At 44.8% G+C, this 18,684-nt stretch overlaps 2 protein-coding genes across 2 annotated transcripts; both read right to left on the bottom strand.

The window, feature by feature from the left end:
- Window positions 1-2,207: 2,207 nt before the first annotated feature.
- LOC135564715 (myeloid-associated differentiation marker homolog) lies at window positions 2,208-6,283 on the bottom strand. Its single transcript, XM_065010552.1, has 2 exons — window positions 5,496-6,283; window positions 2,208-5,267 (listed from the first exon to the last, which is right to left on the bottom strand). Exons 1-2 carry the CDS (start codon window positions 5,703-5,705, stop codon window positions 4,623-4,625), a joined length of 855 nt encoding a protein of 284 aa, XP_064866624.1. The 5' UTR covers window positions 5,706-6,283; the 3' UTR covers window positions 2,208-4,622.
- Window positions 6,284-7,573: 1,290 nt separating this feature from the next.
- LOC115115688 (myeloid-associated differentiation marker-like) lies at window positions 7,574-11,598 on the bottom strand. The gene is made up of 2 exons (XM_029644176.2): window positions 11,091-11,598; window positions 7,574-10,059 (listed from the first exon to the last, which is right to left on the bottom strand). The coding sequence occupies exons 1-2, from the start codon at window positions 11,355-11,357 to the stop codon at window positions 9,472-9,474; spliced, it is 855 nt and encodes a 284-aa protein (XP_029500036.1). The 5' UTR covers window positions 11,358-11,598; the 3' UTR covers window positions 7,574-9,471.
- Window positions 11,599-18,684: the final 7,086 nt, after the last annotated feature.

Below are 18,684 nucleotides of genomic sequence, written 5' to 3'. Positions count from 1 at the left end.
AACACACAGGCAGCAAGGGACAGTCAGTTTTCTCTCAACCTATGACCGACCTCCTTTGTGTCCAAAGGTTCAGGCAACTCCCTTACCCATGTAAAATGCCCCAGCATAAGTCCATCCCTACACACCAAGGGCTGCCCTGAAAAGCCTTCTATCTACATTTTTGTTAATTTGGATTATTTTACATAAATTGAAAGTAGTCATTGCCATGCATATTTTGTAAATGTTTTATGGCTCAAGGATCAATTAAAAACATCCGAAACACCGTGTCAACTTCCAAGACTCAATGGTATTAGATCTGAAAACAACTGCAAAAAATGGACTTTTTGGAGATACTAGGTTTTTTCTTTGCACACCTGCCTCCCCCACACCCAACGTCCCAGACAGACAAAGAGAATTCCGGACACAAAGCTGATTTATTCGCATCAACCTGGTCCCATGGAGGTATCAGAGCTGCTGTTCAGTGTAATGTATACATGAATCAAAGTTTCCATTGACAAGTGTGCTCAGGACCAAAGAGGAGCGAAATGACGAACCAAAGAGGAGAGAAAGGACAGACCAAAGAGGAGAGAAAGGACAGACCGAAGAGGAAAGAAAGGACAGACCAAAGAGGAGAGAAAGGACAGACCAAAGAGGAGAGAAAGGACGGACCAAAGAGGAGAGAAAGGACAGACCGAATAGGAAAGAAAGGACAGACCGAAGAGGAGAGAAAGGACAGACCAAAGAGGAGAGAAAGGACAGACCGAAGAGGAAAGAAAGGACAGACCGAAGAGGAGAGAAAGGACAGACCGAAGAGGAGAGAAAGGACAGACCAAAGAGGAGAGAAAGGACAGACCAAAGAGGAGAGAAAGGACAGACCGAAGAGGAAAGAAAGGACAGACCGAAGAGGAGAGAAAGGACAGACCGAAGAGGAGAGAAAGGACAGACCAAAGAGGAAAGAAAGGACAGACCAAAGAGGAGAGAAAGGACAGACCAAAGATGAGAGAAAGGACAGACCAAAGAGGAGAGAAGGACAGACCGAAGAGGAGAGAAAGGACAGACCAAAGAGGAGAGAAAGGACATACCAAAGAGGAGAGAAAGGACAGACCGAAGAGGAAAGAAAGGACAGACCGAAGAGGAAAGAAAGGACAGACCGAAGAGGAGAGAAAGGACAGACCAAAGAGGAGAGAAAGGACAGACCAAAGAGGAGAGAAGGACAGACCAAAGAGGAGAGAAAGGACAGACCAAAGAGGAGAGAAAGGACAGACCAAAGAGGAGAGAAAGGATAGACCAAAGAGGAGAGAAAGGACAGACCAATGAGGAGAGAAAGGATAGACCAAAGAGGAGAGAAAGGACAGACCGAAGAGGAGAGAAAGGACAGACCAAAGAGGAGAGAAAGGACAGACCAAAGAGGAGAGAAGGGATAGACCAAAAGAAGAGAAAGGACAGACCAAAGAGGAGAGAAAGGACAGACCAAAGAGGAGAGAAAGGATAGACCAAAGAGGAGAGAAAGGACAGACCAAAGAGGAGAGAAAGGACAGACCAAAGAGGAGAGAAGGGATAGACCAAAGAGGAGAGAAAGAGAGGCCAGAGGAAATATGGCACCACATTTAGTTTCAATTTCTCTCTTGAAATAGCCTGCAGGCAGGTCTGATTATATATGATATCATCATTTATTGGCTGCCACTGACCCTTGGTCCTTGGCTGCAGGCACAGTTGTTTGACTGTCATGTATTGTGAACTTGATCGCATTTCTAAAGAAATAGATCTGTAAAAAATTACTTTTTCCAGCCAGACAGAAGGATTCTGTGAACATTTTCTTTGAAAAACGTTCAACTTTATTTGCACATCTGATGTCCAAGTATGCACCTTGAAAGTGTGTCCATAGTTATGAGAGATGAAGTGTATCCATAAATCATAAGTCTTTAGTCCCAACTTAAGTACCTCATAGTTTTGCTAACTTTTTACTTCCTAGGACTATTACCTGCTCTTTGTCATTCGGTGTAGCCTTCTGTAGAAATTATCCACGGTAGAGTCCGGTCAGTCACATTATGCACAAACCACAAAACCTCACTTCCCCAACATTTTGCATGTAAACTAACTGTAGCGGCTCAAACACAGCAACAACAGAAAAAAACTCAGTCTTTGTCGATTCAGAAGAACAACAATAGCTGACAGGAGAGCTTGCAAGCATTTCACTGTACTGTTTACATTTCACTGAATCCTGTGCATATGACAAATCATTTTTTATTTGACAATAGACAATGCTGCAAGGACAAGCCCTTTTCTCTCTAATGACATATATTCAAAATCTATCTTCGCTCCAGACTGGTTTATACATCAAACTTAATGAAACTTTTCAGAAGTACAATGAGAGTCTGATTGTTTTATTCTCAGTCATGTGATTGAGCCAGTATTTAGCTCACGCTTCAGCTGACAGAAGTTACAACTGTGAAATCTGGCACTTCTTTTTATTGAGCAAAATACAGTTTCACTTCTGCTATTTTCAAGTTGGTTATGTTGATCAGTAGGTCTATTGTTATTGAGTCATAAACTACAAATGGCAACACAGCCTAGCAACCCACATCAACACAACCTTTGGGTAATGATTAACATGATCACACCAGGGAGTGTAACGAATGACGTGAACCAGTAGGACTGTTGCAGATAGACAATGACAAGAACTGACACGATTCCCTTTTCTTAATGATACATTTTACACAATCTATATATATCTAAACATTTGTTTGAGTTGCACAGCCCTTGTCCCACACTCTCTGGTTCAATCATACAGTGAGCTGAGAGGGAACAAAGGTTCACGTGTGTCATTAATCATTCACACATCTCTATTGTTAGCATGTTGCAGTAGATTTTGGTTGTCAATCATTGCTATACGCTATGCAAGTATTTTGTAGGCAAATTGTTTTACATTTTTGCCTAAAATGACATACCCAAATCTAACTGCCTGTAGCTCAGGACCTGAAGCAAGGATATGCATATTTGAAAGGAAAAGAAGATATGTCTATGTCCTGGGAAATGTTCTTGTTACTTACAATGTCATGCTAATCACATTAGCGCACGTTAACTCAACCATCCTGAGGGTGGGTCACCGATCCCATAGAGGTTAATGAAAGGCATCTAACACAAATAAATTAATCCACAAACACAAATATCAGTTTTTATATATCTTACATGACTGTGTTTTCATGAATTTGAGGATATAATCGTCAAGCCCATTCAAAAGCAGACAGAATGAAGTGTCTATGGATGCTTCCGAAATGGCACCCTATTCCCTATATAGTGCACTACTGGACATTTTGAACACACCCTATGTCTGCATCTGAAAGATGGTACACTTCAATGGAGAAGGTCCCCTGTCCTGTACACAAACTTTCTCTGATTACCTCTCCCTATTCTATGGGCTTGCAAGAAAAGGTCAACATCATAATGAAAGATCAGTTCTTGAGTTGAGTCCCCTTCCAACTCCAGTCTTTTAAAAATACCTAAACCAGCAGTTCTCAATTCTCTCCTCAGAGAACCCCAGCTGTTCCAGAGCTACCACACCTGATTCAACAACACCTATGGAATTTTAACAGTTTATGTCTAACCAGAATAAATATCTCTTTCTGGTTCTTCAAAGGGTTCTTTGTACAACCTTTGAGATTGAGAAAGGTTCTTAATTTAATATAACCATTCGCCATAAAGGTTCTATAAATAACCATTAAAAAGGGTTCTTTATAGCACCAAAAAGGGTTGTAATGATAGCGGAACCCTTTTTGGTGCTATGTAGAACTTTTTTTAAAGTTATTTTTAGAACCTTAGGAAAGGTTTCTTTATAGCACCATAATAGTTCCATTTATATAACCTTGTGAACATGGTTCTTTATAGAACCTTCAAAAAAGGGTTCTATATAGTACCAAAATAGGATACACTATTGTTATGAGCCAAATAACTATTAATTGGCACTATATACTGTAGAACCATTTGTTTTTAGTGTGCAGTCCACATAGCACTTCAGCAGGTAATCAACTATCTGGCAGTTAGTGAGCCAACTAGCAGTACAACAAGAGAACATGTCTAACAACCAAGAAAGAAGTGGTCAACATGAATATAAGATCACAGTCCTTTGCAATTGGCAGAATCTATATTGCTGCTAGTGCCTTTGGCCCAACGGAATTAGACATTCATATTGTATTTGCATCAGGATCCAAAGTTTTGTCGTTTTTAATTTCTATGAAATCGATAAGATCAATCATTAACTCAGCTTCCTACTGCACACTTTAATAGCTACAAGTGATAAACAGTGTGTCCTTGTCTGTAGAATCCTCATCTGCAATAAGAGTTCATTTACAGTGTTATAGGAATAACTAAATATCTTCCACATGTCTGAGGCAAAAGACATCAACAAATGTCCTGCCAACGTTCTGCAAATGTTCTTCTTCCAAGCTCTCAGTCATTGATTTGAAAATAAACTCTTCATTCTCTAGAAATGAAATGGATCTTTTCAACCATATGTGGAGAATCAAGATGACCAACGTGCTGGAGTGTCTTATTCAGTAAACAGTATTTTCTCCATGCAATATGATAGTGTGTCAGTCATTGACCGGTTCTGGAAAAGTTGGAGTGAAGGTTCCTGAGAATCTGGCCTATTCCTCATCCAATGTGAAGAAGACCACCTTTATCGAGTAGATCGTATCCAAAATATAGATCACCAGGTTGATCACGGTCATGAACGTCACCACAACCAGATTGTCCCAGGGACAGGGGGAACACGGAACGGGCCGGGGGTTGTTCTCGAAACTATACAGCGGCCAGATGACCGTGGCAGTCATGTACATCATGGTGGCCAGAATATTATAGACCGTGAGCAGTTTGTCAAACGAGAAGGGGAAGAGCGACAGCAGCTGACCGACGGTGAGGAAGATGATGACGAGTGCGAAGATGAAGCAGAGGGAATAAACCGCCACGCACCACTGCAGTCCCGGATGAAACAAAAACCTTGCCGGATCTAGCGACGTAAAGATAATACAGGCCAGCAGAGTCTCCAGGATCTTCAGGAGGCCCGGGACAGTGGACAGGAAGCCACTGATCTCACCTCCGGGCCGGAGGCGGGCCAACACCACCTCGCCGAAGTACACTCCGAAACAGAGTAGGGAGCTGACGGTGGCGGCAATCTGGCGGTAGCAGGTGGGGCAGGTGAAGAAGGTGGGGTAGATGACGGAGGAGGTGAAACACATTAGTGCGGCCAGCACGGCGAAGGCCGTGGTGAAGTCATCCCAGGAGATGGGCACCTTGAGATGATGAGGAGGGGAGATGTGAGGAAAGGTTATGTCTAGGGCCAAAAGTTTTCCTGAAAAATATGTTTTCCTGAAAAACGTGCAACTGCTACTACTGCTTTAGAATAGAAATAGACATTAGACATATTTAAGACAGATACACATAAGCTACGATACACGTGAGCCACAAATTCCCCTCCCACCAATCTATTTCAACAAATCCAGACAGTAAACATCCCCCACCTTGGCGCTGAAGCGGGTGAACTCCATGATGAGGATGAAGAGGGAGAAGAAGCAGCAGAAGCACCAGGTGAACATGCACCAGTCCCAGTGTGTGGAGAGCACATGGCCTGCCGAGGCCACCAGACTGAAGGTGATACAGGTGAGGACCACCTCCAACATACGGATGATGCCCACCGGCAGGGTGAGAGACCTCAGGTCCAGGTTCACCATGATGAGATACTGTTGAAGGATCTATCTAGGGACTGGGTGACTGTTCACTCACCAAGGGTTCCTTGACTTTTTGTTTTCCTCTCTCTTTCTTCTGGCTAATGTTCTTCTTTCTGTCTCTCTCCTTTGCTCTCTTTTACCAAATGCACATATTTCACATTTTAATGAATCACTGATTCAATTAACTGTGTACATTTACTGTTGCCTCTTAAAGACTTACATTCTCCTCTTCATGGAAGCTCACCCAGTCATTTTCTGCTGTGTCACTTTCTTTTCTCCACTGTGTCACATTGACATCTCCACTCCTCCTCCCTCTCCTACCGTCTTTGTCTCTCTGTGCATTCCCCTGCCGACTAAGGACCTTCCAGTAAAGCACTACAATTCCAAGGGAGGTAAGACCTTCTCTCATTCCTGCCTTATCCAAGTATCCTTCCCCATGCTGTGGAGACCAGAGCATGCCTGTGTCGAGCCAAACTCCTCCTGTGTTTATGATGGTGTGTAGCCCATAGAAATAGAGTGAATAGAACGGGCCTCCTCATTCATGTCAATGATTGTGGCCATTGCGAGTGTACCCATAGGCTAGGTTGAAGATAACAGAGGTTAGGATAGCTTAATAATTAAATGCAAAAGCCTTCTAAAATAAACCAATTCATTGCACCAGCGCCTGAATGAAAATGACTGGGGAGAGAATGGTAGCAGTACAGAAAGGTCACCATCAAAGGGGAAAATAAATACAACGGAGGTGAATTTCAGACTATTACTCAGCAAACAAATAGATGAACTGTTTTACTGTCATTTTATTCATTTAAACGTTTTTAAAGTTGTCTACAGCCACTTTATAACATGATTTCCCGACCGCTGGTCATGTTTTCAATGCTAATACTATAACCAAAAGGTTGGTAGATCAAATTCCCGAGGTGACAAGGTAAAAATCTGTCGTTCTGCCCCTGAACAAGGCAGTTAACCCACTGTTCCTAGGCCGTCATTGTGAATTTGTTCTTAACTGACTTGCCTAGTTAAATAAAGGTTAAATAAAAAAACATTTCAATGAACATTCTCGGAAAAAATTACCTTGGAAATAATTGCATCACAATACCAGGCAGCCTTTGCGAGTGTACCCATGAGTTTAGAGGTTCCAAGCCCGTTCTGTTCATTCTATTTCTATGGTGTATCCTGCCCTCTTTTGGCTTAATTGCACGTTTTACGACCCAGACTCAAGGCACTCATTGGAAGCCGGTCCAGTCTTATCTGGCTCGCCCACGCCACACATGATGGACTCTGGTCTCTGTCAAAGGTAAACTTCAATACTGACCCAATCCCTGGGAGTGGGACCATATCAGACCTGGGTTCAAGTAAGATTTGACATCTTTAAAATACTTTGAGCATTTGATTGAGTCTACTTGGAAAGACATTGGGGTTTGTCATAAGGTGAATGCACCAATTTGTAAGTCGCTCTGGATAAGAGCGTCTGCTAAATGACTTAAATGTAAATGTAATGTAAATGTTTGCACCTTTGAGACTATTCTATTGGATCCATTGTGTCAGGTAAGCTCAATCAAGCACAACTACAGCATTTGAAAGATTTCTGTTACTATTTGCACCCAGCTCTGGTCCAAGTGCACATCCCCCAACCAGGGAAACCCAGGCTTTTGAAGTAACCTCACGTTTGTTCAGTTTAATGTTCCTAACTTGACTTAAGCTCTTTTTTGACACTTGATGGCTATTGACTAATATCCTCATCCATGTTCTTGAGAAAGGGAGAGAAAGAGATGGAGGGAAGGGGGAGGAGTGGTAGGCAAAGGATTTGTAGAGGAACTATTCTGTTTCCACTGAAAATGGAAATCGAATAATGTTCTGGTTGATAAAGATAATATGATATCAAATCAAACTTTATTTGTCACATGAGCCGAATACAACAAGTCTAGACCTTACCGTAAAATGCTTAATTACTTATATGCATACTACTGCCCCAGTTCAGAGTGTACCATACCAACTTTGAATGTAACACTAGATTTTTGGAATCATTTACAAAATGTATTACATTTGGATTCACTGGTGCCACTAGGGCAGTTTAACACAATAATGAAAAATGACCGAGATGTACAATTGTTTTGATTAATTGACTCTACTGCCAATGTTTGTCTATGGAGATTGCATGGTTGTGTCAACAGCAGCAGCTGTCTCAGCTGAAGGACAATGATCCCTTTAAATATTGTCAGTGCATTGCCTAACTCCCTCTCACTGTTATATACCCTCATATTCTTCCTCCTTCTCCTCTCTATATATACTTCTCCTTCTATCTCACTCTCCCTCTTCTCTCTCTCTATTTCTCTCTCTTTCTCTCTCTTTCTCTCCCACTCTCACTTCTCCCTCTCTCTATATCTGCCTCGTCCATTTTTCACTTTTACCTCCCTCTTGATCTGTGCCAAGGAGACAGCAGCAACATAACTTCATTTCTCTTTTGAACAAATCAATAATCCCTGTCAAAGGTTGCAAGACAGAAGAAAAGATGTGGACATAAAAGACCTTGACTTCATTACCATAATCAGATCAGGAACCTCCATCATTCTGTTGGCTTCTGTTTTGGAACAATGATTCTTCATTCGTCACTTAACTTAATTTCTCTCATGAAGAAAGGAATAACCCCTGCCATATGTATCACAAAACAAAGTGTGGGCATGAGAGACCTTGACATCATTACCATAAACAGATCACCAACCACAATTATTCTGCTGTCTTTTTAGAAATTATAATTAGTTTAGCAGCCTCAGAATGGCCCAATATGTTCCCTATCAAATCGAATCTATGGTAAGCCACGGTCCGTGAGGGATTCAGATGCTGCCTGTGTAAGAGAGTGATGTCATCCAGGTGGGACGGAGCGGAGTGTGGTTGAGACTTATCTCGCTGTCGGCTTCCCCGCCGCACTCAGCAAACACAGAAAGAGACATGAAAGCAAAGCCCTGGGCTGGACTTCGACATCCCATGCCATTTCATCCAATGGGCCTCTCATAGCAGACACACCCTAGCAAATAGGGAGAGGGAGGGAGCGTTGCTGAATGTCCTTTAACACTGTTGTAGAAAGAGAATAGGTGTTAAGCAAATGTTTTCTTTATTTTATTGTTATAGAGAGAGATAGAGATGTGATAGCCGACAACTGCATAGCAGATCTGTTTTTATTTGGGCCATGACAAAGGTGTAACATCGTTGGAGCTGTCAAATCAGTAAAACCAATGATCTGCTATGCAGTTGTGGGTTATCGGGGTTAACGCTGAACTGATTGAATCAAGGCCAGAGAGGCAAAGATGAAATGGAGAACAGAATATGAGAATAAAATGAACATATCAAGAACAGCTCTTTGATCTTTCTATTCACTTTGATTACAGCCCATGTGGACTGCGTAGGGTGCACTGCAGAGTTCCTTGTGTATTTTAAAGACGGGAAGACAAAATATACATTGAATCTATGCACGGATCCAAGCATTCAGAACATTCTTATCCACCTCATGGTTTGTGAATTGCTAGCAGTACTATAACCCCATTTTTTCAATGAAGAAGCATTATCATTCACAATGTAATCTTGCCCAGTAAAACGGTTATTATCCACCATACAGAGACGTTCTCCCAATACCAATTAATGTTCCAAAAAACAGCATGGTTACAGTTTGCTGTATTCATACAAAAGCAAAGTTCAGTCTATTGTTTAAGATCCGGCAAGGTGTTTCGGGGCCAGTTCTCAGGTTGGGTAAGGTAGGTGACCTTTGACCTTTGTCCTAAGCTGGGGTGACGAAGAACACCAGCCTGAAAGAGTAGACCGTGTCCACAATGTAAACCACAAGGTTGAAACAGGTCATGAACGCCACTACAACCTGGTTATCCCAGTAGCAGTTGCGGCCACACCCGTTGGGTCTGCTGTGGTTGTTCTGGAAGCTATAGAGAGGCCATATCACCACGCACGTCATGTACATCAGCACGGCCAGCACGTTGTAGCCCGTCAGCACCTTGTCGAACGGGAACGGGAAGAGCGACAGCAGGCGGCAGATAGTAAAGAGGATGATGATGAGGGCGAAGATGAAACATAGCGAATAGACCGCCACGCACCACTGGAGCCCTGGGAACCGCGAGTAGGAGCCATGGTCCAGAGAGATGAAGATGATGCAGGCCACAAAGGCCTCGAGGACCTTGAGGAGGCCCGGGACGGTGGAGAGGAAGCCGCTGATCTCGCCGGGCTTGGCCCGGATCAGGCCCACCTCCGTGGCGTACAAGAGGAAGGCCAGACAGGAAATGACGGTGGCGGCGATCTGCTTCCCGCAGGAGACACACGTGAAGAAGGTGGGGTAGATGATGGAGGCAGCCAGCACCTGTTAAAGCCCAAGACAATAGATGATGATGGTGGATGAATAACAGCAATGGAATTGAATAAACAACATCAGAGTTTGAAGACAATAACATGGAATGTCAGTGGACATAATTGACTCATTAAAGTTGTCAAAGTTCTATGCGTATCACCTGATACTTCTACTTAATCTACTACCAATGTAGCTCCTACTCAATAAACCATTCCAAAATATTGGCAAAGCTACAGGAACTCCAACGCACACCTTATTAATGGTTAAAGCCTTTCATTTAATTGCATTTATCCAATTTTCTCACTGATCTGACTAGAGGTGATATATGGAGTACACTAGAGAAAAAGATAGATTAGCTGCCTTGCTGTTGTGACATACTGAAGATGAGATCATCACTTTGATCAATAACTTGTTCTAGTTCAGTGGAACTAGCAATTAGAAATGACTATTACTACATCAGTATCTGCTGGCGTCTATGTCTCAGTTTAAGTTCATTCGCAATTAGTGTGAGAGTAAATGTATGCACACGACTAGCGATTGCTGCCATTATTGGATCGACCAACAACTCTAAGTGGTACTAAAATATTTCATTTAACCACTTCAAGTTTCATTTAACCACTTCATGTACCGTATGATAACAACAACTGTCTGATCAAGGTCCAGGGCTGATACTCACTATATAAGGGCAAAATATATTTATAAAAAAGTAAGTAGCCTTATCTCGGCCAGAACGGTCCGTAGGTGCTGGAACCTAACTCCTGTTTCGGAAGCATGAAGCAGTGTGATGTACAAGTACACCTCCTCGAACAGAAGTCTAATCTATGGCAGGGAAGATTGATGTGTAATTTCCCAAAAATCGCCTTTTAATTGATTTACAATTACACAAAAGTAAACTACACACATCCATCTCTACTCTAGTTTTCAATGCTTATATTGTCTCAAATGTAACTGTCACACATTGACACTAATATGTAGGTATGTTATCTGGATTCTACCCCTTATAGTCTAACCCAAAGACAAAAGACGCCGTGGACGTTACCCACCATGAGCGTGGACAGCATGGCAAAGGCGGTGGTGAAGTCATCCCAGGAGATGGGCACCCGGGCATGGAGGGTGGTGAACTCCATGATGAGGATGAGGAGGGTGACGAAGCAACAGAAGACCCAGGTGAACATGCACCAGGCCCAGTAGGATGAGCCAAAGTGACCCACCGAGGCCACCAGGCTGAAGGAGATACAGGTGAGGACCACCTCCAGCATTCTCACGATGCCCACGGGCACCGTCAGGGTCCGCGTGTCCAGGGTCACCATGGCGATGCTAGTTCTGGTCAAATCCGGCTGTCGAGTACAGTACTGTACGGCGGTTGTACCTTTTAACCTACTCAAACCGATTGTAGATGTCTTGTAGATTTTTTGTTTTCTCACCAAGTTGTTTTTCACTGTTGATCTCTTTGCACTTCTTTGGACAGCTCTCTCTCTCTGAGCTCCCCCTGCCTCCTCTCCCTGACTTGACTCAAAAACTATTTTTTCTCTACTTGTCACACCTCTCTCTGACACTCTCTGTCAGTCTCTTCAGGCTTCTGGCTTCTTCTCTTCCTCTCCTCTTCCTGTATGCGATCCTCCTGTATCTGATACTCCTGTATGTGATCCCCTGTAAAGTCTGGACTGCTCTGACAGGGCCACGGTACTGTAGGAATGCAGAGAAGGGTGTAGACTGTTTGCCACTTCCTCTGCTACCTTATCAGGCCTTCCTCAAATGGTACTCAGGTGAATGTTTGATTATAGGCTGTGTGTGTGTGTGTGTGTGTGTGTGTGTGTGTGTGTGTGTGTGTGTGTGTGTGTGTGTGTGTGTGTGTGTGTGTGTGTGTGCCCCGGATGTGCTGTGTGTGTTATGTAGGGTGTAGTTGGTCACCCTTTTCTTATCAGTGTGTGTTATTTAAGTGTACATATACTGAGCGTGTGTGTGCCTACTGTATAATGTGTGTGTCCAAGCCCATACAAATACACTAACACAACACAATATATTACATGTCAATGCTGTGTGATTATGAAATAGGGTGTAGTTGGTCACCCTTTTCTTATCAGTAAAAGTGAATAATACCTCAGTTATTTAAGTAGTACATATACTGAGCTGATCTTGCTGTGTATTATACCATAGCCTACTGTATAATGTATACGATACGATATACTTCATTGTCCAGTTACATTCATTTCATGACGTCAGCATACAAATACACTAACACAACACAATATATTACATGCAGTACAGAAACACTGGAAAGCACACAAGTCACACATTTACGTTTTCACATATTCAGTCTCTGCAGTCTACTGTCCGACCATGTATTGTGCCTACGTCTGTCCTATGTCTCACTGTTCAGCATCCTACATCTGTCTTATGTCTCACTGTTCAGCATCCTACATCTGTCCTATGTCTCACTGTTCAGCATCCTACATATGTCCTATGTCCCACTGTTCAGCATCCTACATATGTCCTATGTCCCACTGTTCAGCAGCCTACATCTGTCCTATGTCCCACTGTTCAGCATCCTACATCTGTCCTATGTCCCACTGTTCAACATTCTACATCTGTCCTATGTCCCACTGTTCAGCATCCTACATCTGTCCTATGTCCCACTGTTCAGCATCCTACATCTGTCCTATGTCTCACTGTTCAGAATCCTACATCTGTCCTATGTTTCACTGTTCAGCATCCTACATATGTCCTATGTCCCACTGTTCAGCATCCTACATCTGTCCTATGTCTCACTGTTCAGCATCCTACATCTGTCCTATGTCCCACTGTTCAGCATCCTACATCTGTCCTATGTCCCACTGTTCAACATTCTACATCTGTCCTATGTCCCACTGTTCAGCATCCTACATCTGTCCTATGTCCCACTGTTCAGCATCCTACATCTGTCCTATGTCTCACTGTTCAGAATCCTACATCTGTCCTATGTTTCACTGTTCAGCATCCTACATATGTCCTATGTCCCACTGTTCAGCATCCTACATCTGTCCTATGTCTCACTGTTCAGCATCCTACATCTGTCCTATGTCCCACTGTTCAGCAGCCTACATATGTCCTATGTCCCACTGTTCAGCATCCTACATCCGTCCTATGTCTCACTGTTCAGCATCCTACATCTGTCCTATGTCTCACTGTTCAGCATCCTACATCTGTCCTATGTCCCACTGTTCAGCATCCTACATCTGTCCTATGTCCCACTGTCCAGCATCCTACATCTGTCCTATGTCCCACTGTTCAACATCCTACATCTGTCCTATGTCTCACTGTTCAGCATCCTACATCTGTCCTATGTCCCACTGTTCAGCATCCTACATCTGTCCTATGTCCCACTGTTCAGCATCCTACATCTGTCCTATGTCCCACTGTTCAACATTCTACATCTGTCCTATGTCCCACTGTTCAGCATCCTACATCTGTCCTATGTCCCACTGTTCAGCAAACTACATCTGTCCTATGTCTCACTGTTCAGAATCCTACATCTGTCCTATGTTTCACTGTTCAGCATCCTACATCTGTCCTATGTCCCACTGTTCAACATCCTACATCTGTCCTATGTCCCACTGTCCAGCATCCTACATCTGTCCTATGTCCCACTGTTCAGCATCCTACATCTGTCCTATGTCTCACTGTTCAGAATCCTACATCTGTCCTATGTCCCACTGTTCAGCATCCTACATCTGTCCTATGTCCAACTGTTCAGCATCCTACATCTGTCATATGTCTCACTATTCAGCATCCCACCTCTGTCCTATGTAAGTTCTGCTAGGACATTGTGGATAGGGATAGGGATGGTGTAAGTTCTGCCAGGACATTGTGGATAGGGATGGTGTAAGTTATGCTAGGAGATTGTGGATAGGGATGGTGGAAGTTCTGCTAGGACATTGTGGATAGGAATGGTGTAAGTTCTGCTAGGAGATTGTGGATAGGGATGGTGTAAGTTCTGCTTACCACCCGCCTGGGTGGTAAGGTTGGGGTATTACCTTGTGGGGTCCACCCACCTGGGTGGTAAAGGCTAGGGTCTTACCTTGTGGGGTCCACCTGCCTGGGTGGTAAGGCTAGGGTCTTACCTTGTGGGGTCCACCTGCCTGGGTGGTAAGGCTAGGGTCTTACCTTGTGGGGTCCACCTGCCTGGGTGGTAAAGGCTAGGGTCTTACCTTGTGGGGTCCACCTGCCTGGGTGGTAAGGCTAGGGTCTTACCTTGTGGGGTCCACCTGCCTGGGTGGTAAAGGCTAGGGTCTTACCTTGCGGGGTCCACCTGCCTGGGTGGTAAGGCTAGGGTCTTACCTTGTGGGGTCCACCTGCCTGGGTGGTAAGGCTAGGGTCTTACCTTGCGGGGTCCACCTGCCCGGGTGGTAAGGCTAGGGTCTTACCTTGTGGGGTCCACCTGCCCGGGTGGTAAGGCTAGGGTCTTACCTTGCGGGGTCCACCTGCCCGGGTGGTAAGGCTAGGGTCTTACCTTGTGGGGTCCACCTGCCTGGGTGGTAAAGGCTAGGGTCTTACCTTGCGGGGTCCACCTGCCCGGGTGGTAAGGCTAGGGTCTTACCTTGTGGGGTCCACCTGCCTGGGTGGTAAGACTAGGGTCTTACCTTGCGGGGTGCACCTGCCCGGGTGGTAAGGCTAGGGTCTTACCTTGTGGGGTCCACCTGCCTGGGTGGTAAAGGCTAGGGTCTTACCTTGCGGGGTCCACCTGCCCGGGTGGTAAGGCTAGGGTCTTACCTTGTGGGGTCCACCTGCCCGGGTGGTAAGGCTAGGGTCTTACCTTGTGGGGTCCACCTGCCTGGGTGGTAAGACTAGGGTCTTACCTTGCGGGGTCCACCTGCCCGGGTGGTAAGGCTAGGGTCTTACCTTGTGGGGTCCACCTGCCAGGGTGGTGAGGCTAGGGTCTTACCTTGTGGGGTCCACCTGCCTGGGTGGTAAGGCTAGGGTCTTACCTTGTGGGGTCCACCCGCCTGGGTGGTAAGGCTAGGGTCTTACCTTGTGAGGTCCACCCGCCTGGGTGGTAAGGTTGGGGTATTACCTTGTGGGGTCCACCCACCTGAGTGGTAAAGGCTAGGGTCTTACCTTGTGGGGTCCACCTGCCTGGGTGGTAAGGCTAGGGTCTTACCTTGCGGGGTCCACCTGCCCGGGTGGTAAGGCTAGGGTCTTACCTTGTGGGGTCCACCTGCCTGGGTGGTAAGGCTAGGGTCTTACCTTGCGGGGTCCACCCACCTGGGTGGTAAGGCTAGGGTCTTACCTTGTGGGGTCCACCCACCTGGGTGGTAAGGTTGGGGTATTACCTTGTGGGGTCCACCCGCCTGGGTGGTAAGGCTAGGGTCTTACCTTGTGGGGTCCACCCACCTGGGTGGTAAGGCTAGGGTCTTACCTTGCGGGGTCCACCTGCCCGGGTGGTAAGGCTAGGGTCTTACCTTGTGGGGTCCACCTGCCTGGGTGGTAAGGCTAGGGTCTTACCTTGCGGGGTCCACCCACCTGGGTGGTAAGGCTAGGGTCTTACCTTGTGGGGTCCACCCACCTGGGTGGTAAGGTTGGGGTATTACCTTGTGGGGTCCACCCGCCTGGGTGGTAAGGCTAGGGTCTTACCTTGTGGGGTCCACCCACCTGGGTGGTAAGGCTAGGGTCTTACCTTGTGGGGTCCACCCACCTGGGTGGTAAGGCTAGGGTCTTACCTTGTGGGGTCCACCTGCCTGGGTGGTAAGGCTAGGGTCTTACCTTGTGGGGTCCACCCGCCTGTTGGGAGAGTTTGTCACAGACAAGGTGAGGCTGCATGCAGTTAAAAGCAAAGGAGAAGTCCAGGAAAAGCATGTGCATATAAGAGTGAGGTCTCTCCAGGTGTCACGGCACTGTGCAACACCGTCAGGATTTCATTCTCCACTGGTCTGTTCTTCCTGTATGCAAACTGCATTGGGTCAAGGGCTCTGTCTTTATGAGACCTGAGACGTGTGAGTATCAAATGCTCACAACGACTGATGTTAACGCCACAGGACGATAGTAATTCAGCTCCGCCTTTGGAACTGGTTGCATCTCAGATGTCTTCCAGAGTGACACACTAAGTATGACAGTAGAGTGACACACTAAGTACACAGTTGGTTTCTCATTTAGTGACATTACTCAGTCCTGTGTTTGTTGACATCTGGCATTCTGGTCTCTAACACTCCCGGGTGAAGTTACAGATCTAGGATCAGCTTCCCCTCCACCAAACATAACCGTAAATGAAAATCCACTCCAAAACTACATTTTGGTATTTGTTTCATTAGTCCACTTTTGACACAGTCCCAAAATGTTTTGCATGTCAGCAGTCAAGTTTAAGATGTTGGACTTTCAACATGAAAGACTGTCACCGGTCACATCATGATAATGCAAAATGGAAAATCACCATGATGATGAAAAAATAAATACCAGAAGATACTAAAGATCAGTGTCTAGGGGCAACTTGACCCTACTCTTGGTCTCGAACAGAGCCAAAACACCTGTGGATCTGTCCAAGTACAAATATTCTTTGAAGAAGCAGGTCAACGGTGTGTTACAGGTGATCCAGAGAAAGTGCTGGGGAACGGGAAACTACGGTAAGATAGCAAGTAGAGAGAGAAAGAGAAAAAGAAAGAAGGAAATGCATAGAGAGGAGAGAAAGAAAGAAAAGAGAGAGAGAGAGAGAGAGGTAGGTAGGTAGAGGGAGGGAGGGAGGGAGGGAGGGAGGGAGGGAGGGAGGGAGGGAGGGAGGGAGGGAGGGAGGGAGGGAGGGAGGGAGAAAGAGAGAGGGAGACAGAGAACATGAGTGATCAAATGCTAATCCTTTACCCACAGAGAAAAATGTATCCTTCTCTCTCTGTTTCTCTTTCCCTCTCATTACATGTATTCTCTATTCTAAGAAAATAAAGAACATTCCTTCCTTCACAAGGTTTTTCAATAGTTTTAATATGTTGAAATACCCTCTTGGTATGTTTGGACCAACCAAGCATTATAAAAACATATTGTCTCCATTAAACATGACCAGTATGGCTATGAGAAGATATACAACAACAACATTGCTCTGCGGGATGTTAATATTTTTTTTCAATGTGTGTGTGTGTGTGTGTGTGTGTGTGTGTGTGTGTGTGTGTGTGTGTGTGTGTGTGTGTGTGTGTGTGTGTGTGTGTGTGTGAAAGAGAGCGAGAGAAAGCGAGAGAGAGAGGAAGAATGGGGGAGGAAGAGAGAAGAATAAAGGGAGACAGAGAAAGGGAGGAAGGAATAGAGAAGAGTGTGTGGGTGAGGGAGGGAGAGGATGATTGGAAGAGAGAGAGGGAAAGAGATGGCTATAAAGATGGGTATAAACTTCAATGCATAATGTATGATTGATAGAAACACACAAGCTTACATACTCTGCAGACACTCATTGTTGCATACACACACTGAAACAGTCGTAACTGATGCACAAACTGCACAACATACACACCGAAACAGTCATAACTGATGCACAAACTGCACAACACATACACACTGAAACAGTCAGAACTGATGCACAAACTGAACAACATACACACACTAAACAGTCAGAACTGATGCACAAACTGAACAACATACATACTGAAACAGTCGTAACTGATGCACAAACTGAACAACATACACACACTAAACAGTAAGAACTGATGCACAAACTGAACAACATACACACACTGAAACAGTCATAACTGATGCACAAACTGAACAACATACACACACTGAAAAAGTCATAACTGATGCACAAACTGAATGTTACAGAGTCCTGTAGGCATACTGGCTGGGTTTGTAGACTATGTTACAGAGTCCTGCAGACATACTGGCTGGGTTTGTATACTATGTTATAGAGTCCTACAGGCATACTGGCTGGGTTTGTAGACTATGTTACAGAGTCCTACAGGCATACTGGCTGGGTTTGTAGACTATGTTACAGAGTCCTACAGGCATACTGGCTGGGTTTGTATACTATGTTATAGAGTCCTGCAGGCATACTGGCTGGGTTTGTATACTATGTTATAGAGTCCTGCAGACATACTGGCTGGGTTTGTATACTATGTTATAGAGTCCTACAGGCATACTGGCTGAGTTTGTATACTATGTTACAGAGTCCTACAGGCATACTGGCTGGGTTTGTATACTATGTTATAGAGTCCTGCAGACATACTGGCTGGGTTTGTATACTATGTTATAGAGTCCTGCAGGCATACTGGCTGGGTTTGTAGACTATGTTACAGAGTCCTGTAGGCATACTGGCTGGGTTTGTATACTATGTTATATAGTCCTGCAGGCTGGATTTGTATACTATGTTATAGAGTCCTGCAGGCATACTGGCTGGGTTTGTAGACTATGTTACAGAGTCCTGTAGGCATACTGGCTGGGTTTGTATACTATGTTATATAGTCCTGCAGGCTGGATTTGTATACTATGTTATAGAGTCCTGCAGGCATACTGGCTGGATTTGTAGAATATGTTAGTGGGTTATCTGTTTGAATGGCGTTTTGCATTAAACATAGCAGTTTCTCTATTTTGGCCCCCTGACTCCAAGACACCTCTGTATTTGTGAAATAATTGGAGCACATTCTTCTTGTTACCAGTTCTCTCTCTCTCTGTCAGTTTCTTTTAAAATGTATATTT

The sequence above is a fragment of the Oncorhynchus nerka genome, linkage group LG26 (assembly GCF_034236695.1).
Source record: "Oncorhynchus nerka isolate Pitt River linkage group LG26, Oner_Uvic_2.0, whole genome shotgun sequence".
NCBI lineage: Eukaryota > Metazoa > Chordata > Actinopteri > Salmoniformes > Salmonidae > Oncorhynchus > Oncorhynchus nerka.
Note: the sequence above shows the minus strand (reverse complement) of the source record. Positions and strands in the feature narration are given on the sequence as shown.

Bases quoted from the DNA above. Each gene is read 5' to 3' on its own strand.
- LOC135564715 (XM_065010552.1), bottom strand. From the start codon at position 5,705: ATGGTGAACCTGGACCTGAGGTCTCTCACCCTGCCGGTGGGCATCATC. The intron at 5,268-5,495 runs GTGGGGGATGTT...CATCATCTCAAG, and splicing joins TCACCCGCTTCAGCGCCAAG to GTGCCCATCTCCTGGGATGA.
- LOC115115688 (XM_029644176.2), bottom strand. From the start codon at position 11,357: ATGGTGACCCTGGACACGCGGACCCTGACGGTGCCCGTGGGCATCGTG. The intron at 10,060-11,090 runs GTGGGTAACGTC...GGGCTTTAACAG, and splicing joins CCATGCTGTCCACGCTCATG to GTGCTGGCTGCCTCCATCAT.